The 16,374-nt window shown below is 55.3% G+C and overlaps 1 protein-coding gene across 2 annotated transcripts in view; it reads right to left on the bottom strand.

The window, feature by feature from the left end:
* Positions 1-1,384: 1,384 nt before the first annotated feature.
* Positions 1,385-16,374, bottom strand: part of CREBBP (CREB binding protein) — a 124,462-nt gene continuing 109,472 nt past the window's right edge. For both annotated transcript variants that reach the window (XM_032326770.1, XM_032326769.1), the window contains 8 exons: positions 13,811-13,961; positions 13,163-13,309; positions 12,409-12,522; positions 11,142-11,307; positions 10,762-10,929; positions 8,167-8,328; positions 7,660-7,941; positions 1,385-6,229 (listed from right to left, as the gene is read on the bottom strand). In XM_032326770.1, coding sequence (XP_032182661.1) covers positions 4,079-6,229; positions 7,660-7,941; positions 8,167-8,328; positions 10,762-10,929; positions 11,142-11,307; positions 12,409-12,522; positions 13,163-13,309; positions 13,811-13,961 — 3,341 coding nt within the window. In that variant the 3' untranslated portion in view covers positions 1,385-4,078. The remainder of the gene's footprint in view (positions 6,230-7,659; positions 7,942-8,166; positions 8,329-10,761; positions 10,930-11,141; positions 11,308-12,408; positions 12,523-13,162; positions 13,310-13,810; positions 13,962-16,374) is intronic.

Below are 16,374 nucleotides of genomic sequence, written 5' to 3'. Positions count from 1 at the left end.
TGCCTATATAAGACTACTCAGTAAACATCCGTTTCCAAGAGGCTTCCTTGGTGTTGGCCCAGAGCCCGGGGTCCCAGCACCAGAGCATAAAGCCCATTTCAGTAGCAGCCTTCTCCAAGCGCTGAACCAGGCACCAGGCACCACACTCAGGGCGGCCAAAAGTCCCGCTTAGTCCTGTGTAAGATCCTGGTTACTACTTAACTACTGTCTGGACATTGGAGGATTTAGCAGAATTATAATACATCCCTCTTTCCTCAAGGTAACCCCAAAGTGAGTTCAAGGTGAGCTTGCAGAGCTAGTAGGGGAGGAAAGCTCCTTTTGGGACAGCGGTGAAGCACGTGGCTCTGGCTGAGCGGCTCACACCACCCATGAACTTGGACAGGTCCCCTGCCCTACCTCACGGCCAGGACAGGGGAGCTAGTGAGGCCTTCCAACAGCACTTGTTACCAAGCATCGCCAAGGAGGGCGGGCAGAGTTGAGAGGGCTCATACCCCACCAAGGCCCCGGCTCCTGGTGGCCACCACCCCAATGGGCCCACTGGCCATCCCTCCATGGGGACACCGCAGGCACCCACTTCCTGTGCACTGGCCTCCTGCTCGTCTCTCAACCCCCTGAATGTGTCAGATCAGCCCAAGGTTTTCCATCAGCACCTGCGGATTCTCTGCTGGGTACCATAATCTGCCTCTGGGGCCTCCGTCCACACAGCCTGGCAAGTCGTCTGGAGGAAGGTGTGCTTGCACTGAAGGTACCGTCCGCCTGTTCATCCACAGTTCCTGTCTGTCTTTCAGCCTGGGGGCGACACTCAGTTACGTTTCAGAACTGACCCATCTCCCTACTCTTGACTGCACAATGAAATCACACCCGACTGCTGCAGTGGCACGAACACAAGACATCCCAGGAAGGTGCAATCTGGTTTTTCCAGCCTCCATTCCTATGCACTCCTGTGCTCCTACTTGCTAAGGTGGCCCGGCCAGAGCGCTGACTCCCCAGCAAGGGTCCTTGGGTGACGTGCCTCCCGAAGGTCTGTTGGCAACTAACCCGCACTCAGATCCTTCATGAAGGGACTTTCCTTTTTCAGAGCAGCCCACTGGTCTGTGCAATGCTAGAAGCACATTTTGGCTTAAGTGGGAATCTTTGGTTCCATTTTGTAGCCAAAAAAAAAAAAAAAAGAGAGAAAGTTAGGTCTTCAGCCTGAGATTATACAAGCCGAAGAGACTTCACCTCGTTTTCCAGAGATTGTCTCCTACTCCTGTTTTTAACATGTTACATTCTCAGAAGCGTCATCAAACACACATACTAGGCACACTCACCGAGACCCTCCAGTCTAACGAGGGCTAGCTACTAAAAAGCTCATTCCAAGGGTCGTTAGCCAACTGGGACCATCTTTGAATCCAAGCAGTTTTACCAGCTTTTATTATAAACACCAGCACATTTCAAGTTTCCTCTTTTTGATCACAAATATAGGACTTTTTTCTTCTCCTTTTAAGTATACAGCATGAGACACAGCGCCGGGCCTTTCCCGCTGTCTTACAGAATCTCCTTATGCCGAGTGCGGGGTTAGCATCCACAGACCACACCCTCGGCCGCAGCCCTTGGCGGATTACACAGGACACGGACTCCAAAACGATGAGACCTGTACAGAGTTTTGGATCCCACGACGACCTGAAAAAGATGCCCCCCCACCGGCCCGCTTAAGTGGCGGCCCTGCACTACACGTCCGTGGCCCTGGAGCTGCTCCTCCAGGGCCCCAGATGGCTCACTTCCGTCTGCTCAGGGTTTTCCCATCAGTGGAGAGCGTGAGTCGGCAGAGGGTCCCAGACTTGAGAAGCAAGTAAGCAAGCAAGGATGGCCAGATGGCCACTGTAGGGCCGTGGCCCTGCTTTCCCTTCTTGGGCTGTGGTGGGTGTGGCAGGTGGCTGGCAGTGCTAGAGGACGGTCTAATTATCTGGCTTAATCTAGTTTGAATTCAAGATTTGAAGCTCTGTGCAAAAATTAATTTTTTTCAAAGCTTCCTCAAGTTTAGATTCCCAAATCAGTATTTTGAAGTGATCTCTGTGAATACATGGCCAAAGGGGGAGCTATTTGGGCCATGAATTCTAAATTTGCCACCACCACCCACCGCCTCCCCACCCGGGGTTGGAGGACCAGGGACACAAGAGGCAGGACTGGAGTCCCTTGTGCTTGGTTGGGGAGGGACGCTGCACTCTAGAGGGCAGACTTCCACGCTCCCCGGAGGTGCTCCTCTGCTCAGACCTGTCGTTTCCAGCACCCAGGGACTCAAGTGTCACCCTCTTGGTAAGGGCACCTGAACTGGACCCAGGAACAGGGGGAAGCAAAGGGGTGGTGGTGGCGTGTGGGACCATGTGGCCAAGTGCCCATTCCTTGAAGCCGGGGGGCTCTTTCACCACAGTGCTACCCTCAAAGGCTCTGTTTCTAGAGGGTAGAGAGCAAAAGCCAGAGCTCTTCGCTGCCCTGCCCAGCCCAGCATCGGAGGCCACAGGAGGACACGCTGCACGCAGCATCCACCCCTACGGAGCACAGGACGTGGGGAAGCAGGAACCACCTCTGGTCCCTGGAGCCAATTCTGCACCAATTCTGGGATTTGCATAAAGGAAAGGGGAGGGCAGGTACCACTGCAAACAGCTGCAGGAACCATCCCTACTCTGGCATCTTGAGGCTTAGGGGAGGAGGACAGGAGGCAAAGTGCTGCTTCGGACTCATCTGCGGCCTGAACTCTGTGGGTGAAGCTCCCTGTGGAGTAGTGGGTATATGAGGCCCACATTGAGCTGGACACCTCGGTTCCTGGAAAGAGAACCACCCAGGCCTTCGCTGGGCCTGGCTGCCACCCACATGGCCACCAGGACCATGGTCCCTGCCTCTCCCCTGTGAGCAATCCATCAGAATCATGTCTTACAAAGAACAGACTCCAAAAATATATATAAATAAATAAAAACCTTAAACATTCTTACAGGGATCTTAAAGAACAGAATACATGTTAAAAACTTCAGTAATTTATATCAATTTTAAGCGGTACTTTATATACAATGGGGGAAAAACACATGCATAGTCCAAATACAATGTTGAAAACAGCATTTTCATAACAAAAAAACCCCGAACACTAAGTGTTAATACCATGTACATGAATTCAAGAAGGACCACCCTTTTTGTCTGTTGCACACAGTTTATTTAACAATATGATATAAGAAATGAGTTGGTACTTTACCATTCTATACAGTGATTGAATCTTCTTGAATTTTCTTATTTATAGTAATTATAGCGCTTGCATGATTTACACTAGAATTGCTTTTCCTCATTTCAAGTTTCACATAGAAGAAAGAAAAGAATGTTCTTCTCTATTAACATTAGCATGGTCTAAGAGAGTGATCATCCCTATTTTTTGTCTAAAACCAGTTTTATCAGAGAAACAAAGCAACAATTTCTACATCTGCAAGACAAGAGTTTGGCTTAGGCCAGTATGTATAGATAGATGTGTGTGTGGGTGTGTACGTGTGTGCACGCAGGAGCCAATTCCTATCGTCCAGGGGTAATACTTGGAGAACGCCCACAGAGTTCACTATAGAAAAAATCTTCCCGCAACGTCAGAAAGTTATCGGGATACATTATAAGCTTGCATTATTTCAAGAATCAGTTTCTGAATATTATTTTTCTTCTCACTTTTAAACATAAATGTTTAAAGTCTTGAAAATACAAATAAAAAATATGAATATAATGAACTTGTTTTTCCCGTTAAAAAAAGGCATGAGTCACCAGAAATGACGACAAAAAGAATCCAAACAAAACCCCCCTCCCCCCAAAACAAAAAAACAAAAACAAAAAACAAAAACAAAAAGAGAGAGAGAAAGAGAGAGAGAGAGAGAGAGAGAGACCAGATATTTAAATCAACTGGTTTTTAACAAAAAAATATATTCTTTGTATTGTTTCTTTAAACAGCAATCTACCCTTCCACGGCTTGGAAGTAGCGGTTCCATCTAGGCATAAAAAGAACCTAGACGCCTGGATTTCAGTACAAAAGGTCCAAGAACATGAAAGGGGGGAAAAAAGCGATGCTCTCACAATGCTACAAACCCTCCACAAACTTTTCTAGGGTGTCTCCTGTGGTGTCGCCGACCAGGGACAGCTCACTGGACAGTGCACTCCTGTTGGGGGTGTTCAGCTGTGGGAGCATTGCACTCTGTTCGGGGTTCCCCAAGTGTCCCTGATCTATGGAGCTGGCCATGGTGACTGCGAGTCCTGGGTGGGGGGAACCAGTCTGGGGTGAGACGTGGTGTGGTGAAGGCTGGGGCTGTATCCGTGGCGACGGGCTGGAATGTGGAGGCTGGGACTGGGGCCGCGGAGACTGGACAGGGGCCGGAGACCGCACCTGGCTACTGAGGGATGTGGCCATCTGCTGGCCGGGGAGGTGCGAGGCCTGTGGCTGTCCTGAGAGCATGTGCTGCTGGGGGCTCATGGGGTTCGGCTGGCCCGGGGACCCGATCTGCTGCTTCATCTGCTGCTGCTGCAGAATCCGCTGCTGTAGGGCCTGCTGGATGTTGGGGGTGCTGTCTGCGCCCAGCCCCGGCTGCCCTATCTGGCCGAGCTGTCCCATCTGAGCCGCCATCTGGCCCATGGAGCTGCCCTGGATGGGGAGGTGCTGCTGCATCCGCTGCTGCTGCATGGCCGGGGGGTAGCCTCCGGGTCCCTGGGGCTGCTGGAACTGGCCGTGCCCGGCCATGCCCCCGGCCATGCCCGTGCTGCCCTGCTGCTGCTGCTGCTGCTGCTGCTGCTGCTGTTGCTGCTGCTGCTGCTGGAGCAGCTGCCTCCGGAGCATCTCCCGGTACTGCGGGTTCATGCTCGCCATGCTGGGGTTGTGGCCCGGGTTCATGATGTTCAGGGCCTGGCCCTGGGGGTTCAGGCCTCCCATCGCCGGTTGCTGTGGAGGCACGCCGGGCCGGGGCCCGCCGGCTTGCATGGCGTTCAGGTTCTGCAGGCCGGGCTGCTGGTGCAGGCCGGGCTGGGCCTGGAGGCCGGGCTGGGGCTGCAGGCCAGGCTGGGGCTGGAGGCCAGGCTGACTGGCCACGTACTTGGCTGTGCGCTGCTTGATGAAGGCCGCCATCAGCTGAGGGTTGGACTTGAGGATGTTGAGCACCTGCTGCTGCTGCTGCGGGGAGCTGGGCGACTTCAGGGTCCGCAGCAGGTCCTGCAGGGCACCGGGCGAGATGCTCCGGGGAGGTTGCACGCCGGACATCCGCGGCCCGGCCACGGCCGGCTGGGCCTGCATGGACAGCACGGGCCGGGGCAGGCCCGGCATCGGCTGCTGCTGGGGAAGAGGCGCTTGCTGCCACTGCCCGGGGGGCAGGTTGGGCATGACTGGCCCGCTGACCTGGCTGGGACGGGGCACGTTCAGGCCTACGGGGGCCATCTGGCTCACTGGGGTCACCATGCCTGCGCGCCCTGGGGGCAGGCCGTTGTTCACGTTCACCCGGTACAGGTGCTGCTGCTGCTGGGCCTCGCGCTCGATCTGCCGGGCCGCTTCCACCGCGGCCGGTGGGGGCTGTGCGGGAGGTGGCGGGGCCGGCACCTGGTTGGTGGGCTTCCCGGTGGACACCGTGGTAGGGGGCTGAGTCCGGGCCACGCTGGGGAAGCCGGCTGGTGACATGCTCACGGGTGAGGGCTGGGGCTGGGCCGGGGGCTGCGGCGTCTGGGGCGTGCTGGGCTGCTGCGTGGGGGTCCCGGGCGGAGCTGAGGTAGGGGAAGGCAGACTCTGCTGAGGCACATTGCGGGTGTTCATGGTGGCCATCCGCCGGCGCATGAGCTGGGCTTGCTGCAGCCGGTGCTGGATCTGCTGCTGCCGGAGCTTGTGTTTGATGTTGAGGCAGAAGGGCACCGGGCACTTATTCTCCTGGCAGTGCTTGGCGTGGTAGCAGCAGAGGGCGATGAGCTGCTTGCATACCGGGCAGCCCCCGTTGGTCTTGCGCTTGCAGCCCTTGGTGTGCTGCACCACGCGCTTCATCTTCTGGCAGGACGGCAGCGAGCAGTTGGCGTTGCGGCACTGGCAGGCGTGCACCAGGGACTGGATGCAGCGCTGGATGCTCAGGCGCCGTGACTCCTGGGGGCTCTTGGACTGCGGCTCGCCCTGGCTGCTGCCCTCGTCGTCCAGGCCCAACCCCCACTTCACCATCTTGTGGGCGTGGCTCTTGGTGTTGTAGCAGTTGATGCAGAGGTCGTAGTCCTGCGGACAAGCACAGGGCGCAGGCTATGGTCAGCCCGGGGCCTTGGGACCGGACAGAGGCCACCGCATCCATCCCCGCAGCCCTATCCCTCCCCTCCCTATGCTCTCACAGGCTCTCGAGTGCGTTGGCTGACCTCTGGTCCCCTTTCCTTCCGTCCTCTGCCCCTGGGGAAGGGCGCCTAGACCTACCGTGTCCTGCTCCTGAACCTGGCCTGGGGAGCCTGACGGTTCCTCCCAAGCTCACCCAGGTGCCACCCAGCTCCTTGGGGCCACTGCCAGGGGCCCTGGTGCATCACCCGAGCTCTGCTGGGTGGCCCAGGGGGTCTAGGGGACTGAGGCACCTTCCCCAGAAGACAGGCCTTTGGCTCAAACCCCAAAGAACCCAAAACGCACACTTAAAGTTGCTTGTACCTGCAGACAGAGACTACCAGGTACCAGGTCTGGAAAAGAAGACCCTATGACTGGGACCCACCCCTTTTCCAAACGGACATGAAGATCCCAACAGGGGAAGTGATACAGGACTAAAGAAGGCTGGAAAAAGTGGGAAATGAAGACAACGGCATTACAGAGGCTCCACCTGCCCCCTCTACCCAAGATCACAGAACCCCTATGGGTGTGCGGCTCTGGGAACCGTTTGGGAAGCTAACTCTGGCAAGGTGAGGACAGGGTGGGGGGTGGAGGCTCCACAACAGCCCACTTCACGCCCTGTGAGGGACCCATCTGGGCAAGGGTTGGCCCACACCCTTTCCCACAGGGAGCCAGCATGTGCAACCACGGGGTCCACCGGACAAGGGCCTTCTCAACTGCTTGGCTAGGTCACAACTGGAGGCATGAACAGGGGAAACCACTCAGAATCCCGGGGGGGCTGAAGCACAGCCTGTTTCCTGCCCTGCCCCTGCTCTGCACCCGAAGGCCCGTGGATGCTCTGGACACACGGCTGGTGTTAGCGAACAAGGGATCAAATCAAAGTGCTCTGTGATCAATTCTTCCTGAAAAAGTCAGCACAAACACTGCCCCCCAGGAGGCCTGCCCACTCCACCTCCCTGGGAGACCAGCGCCTCCTGCCAGGGGCCAGGTGTAGCCCAGACACACATCGATGGCCCTTTGTTATGCTCTGCTGGGTTGGGAGCACATGTGTCCCATGAAGGGAGAAAGGCTCCTTCCTTCCTTCCCTCTACGCATGCTGGTGAGCCTGGAGCGAGCGCAGAGCACGGAGTTTCTTCTTCGTGACCTCAGAAACCCGGCCTCATGACCAACAACTCCCAGAGAGGACCAGGAGACAGATGCGCCTTTTCATCTGCTTATCTGGTCCCCGGGAAGATGCTGACCACTTCACGGTCTGAGCTGAAATGCTAATGTACCGATGGCGCAGAGAACTGAGGACCGACCGGGGGCCCAACTCGCGGTGCAGACATTGCCCGCCGGCCTACCTCGCAGACAGTGCAGTGCCAGCGCGTCTCCACGTGGTGCTTGCACTCGTTGCAGGTGTAGACGAAGCGGTCCTGGCCCTGGGTGTGCAGCTCCACCAGCATGCACAGTGTGGACCACTTGGACCGGCGCAAGGAGGAGAACTCCCAGTGCTTGTCTCGGGCAAGGGTGAGGAAGGCGTCACGCCCGTCCATGAGGTCACAGCTGAGCAGGGGGTCGGGGTCCACGATGGGGGGCAGTGTGTTGATGACGGGCCCAGCGTGCAGGTGGATCACAAAGAAGACCTGCAGGGGAGGACAGCGTTAGCTCACGGAGAGCCACGGCCGCTGTGCCTCCCGGGGCCAGCCCTCTCCACAAGGCCCAGGATGCAGCGCCAGCAGCACTTTTCCCTTCTCTGGGTGGGGGCCGGCGTTGTGGATTCTCAGCAACCCCTTCTCCCTTATCCCACAGACCAGGAGGGGGCCAGCCTGTGGCCCGAGAGCCCCCCGCCCCCCCCAGAGCATCTCTACCTCTTTGTGCTTCTCCATCGTGGCGTAGAGCTTCTGGGACAAGTCGTTGGACACGTTGGGCACGCTGGGCTTCTTCTTGTTGGCGCGACTGATGCTGCTTTTATTCTTGTTGGTTTTCTTATTGTTCTTCTTCTTGGCGTTCTTGCTGTCGCCCTGGCTGCCCTGAAAAGATACAAGGAGCTGTCGCAGGAGCCCAGCCTCCCCTCCCGAGGGCGCTCCAGGCCGCCGCGCCTGCAAACACACAGTTGCCTGCAGAGGGTGTCACGGAGGCAGGGGCGAGGAGGACGGGAGCCTGGCCAGGGGTGTGGTGGGGACACAGAGGCCATGGCGGCCACACAGCAGGTCATCTCTTGGGACGATACGCCCAGGAGCGACTCCAACAACGGAGGGAGGCCACGTTGCCCCGGAGCCCGACTGCTGCATGCCATGTGCCATGTGCTCAGTCCCACATGGTTCCCAAAGTCCACTGCGTATGAGGCAGGGAAAGAAGCCATGGGAAGCTGCCGCGTGGGTGGGAGCGGGGGCTCCAGCATGGCCCATCCACATCCCAGGCAAGGCTGCCTGAAGTGGGGACGTCCCTATGACCCTGCTCCCAGCCCCAGGCTCGCATGGGCCTGAAACCCCCCATCATGAGCGCTCCAGGGGCTGAGGTGTGAGGGGTTCTGCCCCGCAGTTAAGGCGCTTCTGCTCCAGAAAGCACCCCCTTCATCATTCAGGCCCCAAGGTCAGGTCCAAAGAACATTCTTCCCAACAAGAGCAGAGAGAGGGCGAGACAGACGCTCTCGGTGCCAAGGGGCCCTAGTAGTACCCGTCTGGGGCCCAGAGCAGTAGAAGGCTATGACGGAGGGCGGGACGGCAGTGGGCAGCCTGCACAGCCACTCCAGTTCTCAGGGAGCCCTGAAACCATTCTAAAGACGAAGCTTTTAGAAAATTATAAAAGAAATAGATACACTGCACAAAGTTCAGAAAATATAGCCAAGTAACAGTAACAAAAAAATGCTTTTTTGGCCACCCAGAGCAACGGCATTCTGGTTTTTCCTCCTGGAGCTGCACGTACAGGTGGCTCCCGCAGGTGGTTTTCCTCAGAGCTGGGGTTGCACACATGACGCTGCAGCCTCTCCCCTCCCCACGTCTCCCAGGAAGGAGAGTGCCAACGGCAAAGCAGCAGCCCGCCCAAGTGCCGTCCACAACGGAAGGCACTGCCTGCCACGTGGTCCTGGGGTGTCTGTGGGGTGGGACCTGCCTACTGCCTCTGTGGACTGGGCACATTAGACCACCGTCTCTCTCCACCATGGGCAATTCCCCCATACCGTAAAGGCTGGCAGGGTGCGGCTGCTCCACCATCTGGGTCCAGACCCTCTTCTCCCGGCCCCGGAGCCCAGATCCATTTTCTGACTCAAGCCACCACCCATCTGAGGTGCAGGCAGTGGTCAACATGGAGAGGAGGGACCCGGGCTCACAGCTCAGCTCTGCGCACCCCCCTGCCGGAACTCCCTGGTTTCTATCCAAAAAGGATTTCCGGCTGCCTCCCAAAGACCCTGGTGGAGCAGTTTCTCAAGCCCCATTCTGGATATTCAGAAATATGGTTACCGGCGGTCAGATGACAGATCCTGCCTCCAGGGAGGCCCTGGCGGAAGGACTCCTGCGGCAGACCCCAGTTCAGAGGGCCCATCCTGCACAGCCCCTCTTGGGTGTCACCAGGCGTCTCTGCGCGGGTTCCTGAGGGGCCTCTTTCCTCAACATGCTTCCCCAGCCTCCTCCTTTGGGTGGAGGTGGCAGCACGGACTCAGTCGCTGAGGGCCCCGACCCAGCGGGCAGCCCCGATCCAGCATCTCCCTCACACACCAAAATGATCCCCCTCAAGTTCTAGGGCTACTGTCAAAACACCTCATACCCCCTCCACATTGCCTCTATAGCTAAGGACTGAATGGAAACCCCCATCCTCTCTTCCGCAGACATCCCGAACACACGCACACTTGCTCCCGGCGCGAGCTGTCACACATCTCCCCCACCCCAGGCAGCATTGGTCCCTTCTCAGCAGGTCAGCCTCTGCCTCCTCCCCAGACAGGCCCCGCCGGCAGCCCCCGCGCCTGGCCGATCTGGGTGCGCTGTTTCCTTAAGCTCCTACTGCTGCCTCAGGATGCGCTGTTTTCCCTACTAGCACCCTCGCCCTGGGAGGGAGGGACGGAGCCTCCCCCAGCTCGCCACCGCACGGCGGAGCGCGGCACCCGGTGAGCGGGCCCGAGAGCGACAGCAGACGGAGGGCCGTCTGGTGCGGTGGGCTGGCTTGTGACAAAGTGGGAGAAAGAGGCCCGTCCCCTTCTCAGGGAAGGTCTGAGCACGGGGCGAGCACGGGGCTGTGCGCGCGCTCGGCTGCCCGGCAGGATGTCCTCCTCTCCCGTCCTGCTGCGCCTCCAGCCTGCCCGCTCCCGCGTGACGCGTCTCCCGCACCCCCATCTCTGCTCGCCCCGCGAGCTCTGGCCCTGACCGGCGGTGGTTGGTGACAAGGGGAGGGCACGTGCAGAAACCGCAGCACCGAGAAAGGCGGCGGCGTCTGTGCCCCTGGGCGTGGCCAGGCCCGCCGCGGCGCCTCACCTCCGTGGTCTCGCTGGCCGCGGTGCTCTCCTCCTTCTTCCGCTCCTCTTCCTCCTGCTCCAGCTCCTTGATGCTCTCCTCCAGCACGTTGGGCCAGAAGTCCCCCTCAAAGTAGGGCAGCTCCTTGGCACTGGTGAGCCTGTCTTCAGTTGCTTGTTTGAAGATATCCTGGAGAGCAAAGGAAGCACAGCGGAGAAGAGGGACGTGAGTAGCGCTCCGGAGGCGGGGCACAGGGGCCGAGGCCGTGCTACGGACACCTGCTATGAATCTCCGCTGGCTACACGGAAGGTGCTTCTCCAGCTTTTCCCCCCGCGCTCGTCTTCCCGCGTTCTACTCCTCCGAGGGGACTAGAGCCCGCACTCGCATGAGCCGCCAGGTACCTTGTAGTCGTGAATGATCCGCTCTGCAAATGCCTTGTCCAGCATCTTCTTGTACCACTCCTGGAGGCGCTTTGGTTTGGGGATTTTCTGGTCAGGGGGGTGGCAATGGAAGATATAGTCGTCTCCTTCACTTGGAGGGCAGGCCCAGATGTGTCCTGTGACATACCTGCAGGACACACAGCCACAATTCAGACCACAGAGCTGAGTGAAAGCCTCCCTGCCCCCAAGGAGACTAACAGCCGAGGAAGAGGCACCACAGCAAGGACAGAAATAACTAGAAGAAAACAAAGAAACTACCACGATGCTTGCAACGAAATAGAACAGGGTCAAGGAAGTTCCAAACCAGCGTGTGGGGGAGAGGCGTGTGGGCGGGGGAGGCTGCATCTCGTGAGCAAGAGCACCCCTGGAAACTGGCCTCAGATGCTCCCTCTCACCAGGTGCGTGGTGGGCAGGGGTCAAGACTCCAAGGACTTCTGTCAGCATAGGACACAGCCTGGGAGATGTGGCTCTCAGGCACGTGGAATGGCTTATGCCCAAGGATGTGCCGCAATTCCTACTAATACTTCCTGTGCAATGAAGGGGCAGCTGGACACTTCTAAGCGGTCAAAGTCAAAATAAATCTGTTACTCTGTGAAACATGTCAGTCAAATAACTCTAACTTGTTCAAATTTGGGAAGGGATATGACAGATCTAGAATGCTGAAACAGAGAAAAAAAATCAGATGCAAAAGACCAGTATCCTGTAGGATCCCATTCATGTGAAATGTCCAGAAAAGGCAAATTTGTATAAAAAGAAAGTAGACCGAGGTCACTGGGGTAGGGGTAGAACAGGGATTAACAACAAAGGGGTGTTGGGGGCCTCACTACTAGGGGGACAATGCTTGGAAAAGGACTGATAGCCATGGTCACGCTGCTCGTTGAAGTTATTAAAAATTAATGAAATGTACACTTGACACAGGCAGGTTTTATGATATGTAAAATATTTCTCAATAAAGTTAAAAAAGAAAAAAAAAGAGACTAGAATAGGGAAAAGAGTGAGAAGAGCAATAGACGGCAGGGCAAGCTTGTGTGCTGAGCTAGTAGTCCAGACCTGTGGGGCCCAGGGGAGTGTCTGGGAGGGGGGGCTCGGGAGAACTCATAATCGATCCAAGGATGTTAAAATAAAAACACATATGACTTTAAAAAATACTCTGGTTCTTTCACAAAACACACAGTGAAAATTAAAAATAGCATTTTTATTAGTTCTAAATAATCTGAATTAAACTCACCCCAGTTTCTTCACATATTCTAAATATCCAATAAGGATCTCATGGTAAACAGCTGTCCGGAGGCATCGGGGCCGGAAGAAATGAATACTGTCCAGATAAGATATGTACACACGCCTGGGGGAGCAGGGGGAAGAAAGTAATTGGTATCCTCCAAACTTCAAACCAAACACCAACATCTAAAAAAAGCTCCAGAAATAAATTCTGTTTTCGTTGCATTTATACTGGCCACACAGACAAGACATAAGAACTCTCCCATCACCAAATGCCACTGCCTGTGAGTCAACGATCCCATCACTGGACCAAAAGCAGGGGATCACCCACCACAGAGAGGCATGGAAAGGCCAGGGCAAACTAACAAAAGCCTCTTCCAATTCCCTCTCCCCTGGATTCTTGACTGAACATGAAATAACTCTCGGCAGAGGTCCTTTGCTCTTACAAGTCGTGGGACCCTGGAGTGATCCCTACCCCCTCTCTATAGGTTTACCTGGCCCAGGTAAGACAGGGACAATAGCAAGACCAGGACTAGAACCCACGAGCACTCACTATACGAAACATGGTTTAAACAATCATCAAAACCCTTCATTTCTCACTGGCTCAGTGGAAAACTCAACTAACAAGTTTGGTTTGTTAGGCATGGCTTATTTGATTTAAACCCATGTCTGGAGCACACAGGTTCACCAAGACACTTAGGGTCTCGGTCTGCTGTGACACCGTGGGCCCACTGATCTGCACCTGAGAAAAGGAGGAAGACTACCTTGTGTTTGGCGGGGGGCAATCAGAGCCATACTCTTGCACGTGCATCCCAAAGAAGCACACGTCCACTCCGTCAATTTCCTCAAAAGCAAAGAGTGCTTTGGTTCGATAGGGGAAAGATTCAGACATTTCCCCAGAATCCACAAACCTGAAATAAAAGTCAGAGCCTGAGGTCTGCACACGTCATTTATGCTTTTTAAATGAGACTTGCTGCTCTAAACCCATGCAGTGCAGAGGAGCTGAAGGCCTGCTCACCTCTGCTGACTGCTGCCCAGAGCTCTGCCCGCCAGCCTGGCCTTGGGCAGCTCGGGGCTGTGACCCTATTCTTTGTGACATGATCTCGCTCAGCCAGGAGTTTTACCTCCCCTTATGAATGTGGAATACTGAGAGAAGGGCTGACTAGACCATACCTGCTGAAAAACCTTTAAATTATACAAACTCTTAAGCTTATTTTTTTAGTACTCTCTACACCCAATGCAGGGCTCCAACTCACAATCCACAATGTGACAATCAAGAGTCACATGTGCTACTTTTCAGGTACCCTGAATTATACAAACTCTAAAGCCTTGCCAGAATGTGGCGCTTTGGCTAACCAGGGACGGGACCCCTCAAACTGTGTTACAAAACAGCACAACATGTGCACACAAACCGTGACTTCATTCCGGGCTTGACCTCCACAGTCTTGTCTGAGCTGGCCACCACACGGACAAAGACCTCCCCGGCTTCAGGATGATTCTGTCGCCGCAAAAACTTGTTGACTCGGTCTTCCAGGTGGTTGCCCAGTCGTGTGGTCTGTAGTCCTGGAAAGTCCAGAACAAGCAGGTGAGGGGGCTTTGGATGGGCTATGAAAAAGGTGGCTAAGGTCACAGGACCTACCCTTCCTATAGGGCAGTTTTATTTCCTTTTCTCTGTGAAGATTTTATTTTTTTTGAGACAGGGAGGGAGGGAGAGCGAGTGAGCGAGAGCGCAAGCACACACAGGGGGAAAAGAGGGAGAAGACGACTTTCTCCACCGAGCAGGGAGCCTGATGTGGGGCTCGATCCTAGAATCCTGGGATCATGACCTGAGCTGAAGGCAGCCGCTTAACTGAGCCACCCAGGCGCCCCTAGTGCAGTCTGATGTTCTAAGGATTAGCGTTTTCGAAATCCAGAAGGGACCTAGCTTGTCCTACAAGGTAAGCATGTAAGGGAAAGGTGAACTCTGCAATCTCCAGGTGCTCCACACAGTGACGACTGCGGTCATTTAAATGCCTACATATTTCCACCTTTTTTTTTTAGCTTCAAGGGCAGAAAAGCCATGAAGGCAGACAAAAGGCTATGGGGTAAAGTGGAAGGAGCAGACACAGGGGCCTCACTGTGACCACCTCCTGCCTCCCAAGCCTTGGCCCTGAAGAGGCCTTGATCTAGCCTGGGCGCCCCCACGTGGCTGCTCGGTGTCACAGCTGTGCCCGCAGCCAGAATCCACCCTAGAGAAACTCTGCTTTCCTTGGAGGGCAGGGCTGCTCTAGCCCTCCCATCCAGCTCACAGGATCCCCCCAACCCCACCCGCCCCCGCCCCTAGTGTGCGAGCCCCTCCCAGGCAGCAGCTCACACCTTATGAGAACCCAGTTCAGCCCTGAACCCCCTCCACCCTCTCCTTCTCCTGGGGATGTGCCAGGTGTGGCCACCATGACAGGACTTTTCTAGCAAGCCATCCCCAGATAAAACACTGGTCACAGCAAAAAACTCTTTGCACAAAGGGAAAAAGGCTAGAAGGAAAAGCCACAGAAGGTTAACAGTGAGTATTTACAGATATGGATTTCAAAGATATTTTCTTCTTTATATTTATTAACTTTTAAATATTTACTACATGGATAAGAAATATTTTTAAAAAGCTATTTGGGATTTCCTAAGATTCCTTAATGAGGCCAGGAACTACCTGGAGAATTTAGACTTTCTAAATTCTACTTTTCTGTAATTAACCTATCAACAGTGGAGTTTTTTTAGGAATTAAGTTATACCTGCACACAAGTGATTTTAAAAAGAAAACAATACACAAAGATAAAATAAAACCCCCACAGGAAAAAAACTTGAAAAGCTGTAAAAAGGAGGAGAAAGTGGATGTGTGACAGATTTCACATGTGGAAGAAGGCATGCCCTCCACACAGCCGTGTAAGCTACGCTGAGCGCTGTGGCCATGATGGCCGCCCCAAGAAACAGTCAGGTGTAGAAGGGGCCCATGGACCGTCCCATCTACCCAAGCAGCAACCCATGGAGGAGACCCTCACGTTCTGACCCCCACAGGTCCCCCTCATGCCACGGCTGAGTGAGTTTGGCTCCCCTCATGACGTGGTTTCTGACCCAGAAAGGCTGGACCCAGCTAAGAAGGGCCACCCTGCCATGGTCCAGAACTCTACTTCCCATGTCAACACAGAACCCTATACACAGTGATTTCCAAGTAACAAATGGAAAAATAAACCTTTAAAATTAGGTCTTTACTTTTTTCTTCAAATAACTTGAATTAACTGCACTTTAAAAAAAAAAAAAAAGGCAGCTGTAAACGAAACCATGTATGACAATCTTATAGGCACCAAACTAAGTGCTGTGATGGCGCTGAGGGCTGTAGAGGTGCGCAGCTGCTCAGAGGTGCCAACGGAAGGGCTGCGGTGGCTCCTGTGGCAGAGGAGATGCCCGTGCAGAGGCATCCTCGCACAACGATTTCGGGGGCATTGCGTCCCTGGTGTGTGACACACACAGCTCTGCCTCGTTCTGCCACGCTTTCCAGTTTCCCCGAGGGCCAGCCGTTCACTCTCCCGTCCGCGGCTGCTCCTCACACTGTAAGGGCTGTCCTCGCACATGCCTCACGCACACAAACAGCTCTGTGGGACACGCACGTGCAAGCGCAATCACGGAGTCGGACAGTGGATCACTGAGTTGAACACTGGATCACAGTCCTCCTTCCTCCCCAGGCTTTCCTCGTGCGCTTTCACCCACAGCATGTGACAGGGCCTTTTCTGTTCCTTTATGTAATCACATCCTTCGGCCTTCTGCTTGCCAACACCGGGGGTGCCCCATCTCCAGGGACTCAGACGCAGAAGCACCACTAGTGGTTCCCCTTCTCCCTCTACCCGGCTGGGCTGCACAGGGCGCAGGGTGTCAGGCAGAGAGGGGTGGAGGCTGGGAGGGGAGATGGTCAGTTGTGGACTGTCCTTCACCCACTGGTCAGCAGCACAGT

The sequence above is a fragment of the Mustela erminea genome, chromosome 20 (genome assembly GCF_009829155.1).
Source record: "Mustela erminea isolate mMusErm1 chromosome 20, mMusErm1.Pri, whole genome shotgun sequence".
In the NCBI taxonomy this organism is placed as follows: domain Eukaryota; kingdom Metazoa; phylum Chordata; class Mammalia; order Carnivora; family Mustelidae; genus Mustela; species Mustela erminea.
Note: the sequence above shows the minus strand (reverse complement) of the source record. Positions and strands in the feature narration are given on the sequence as shown.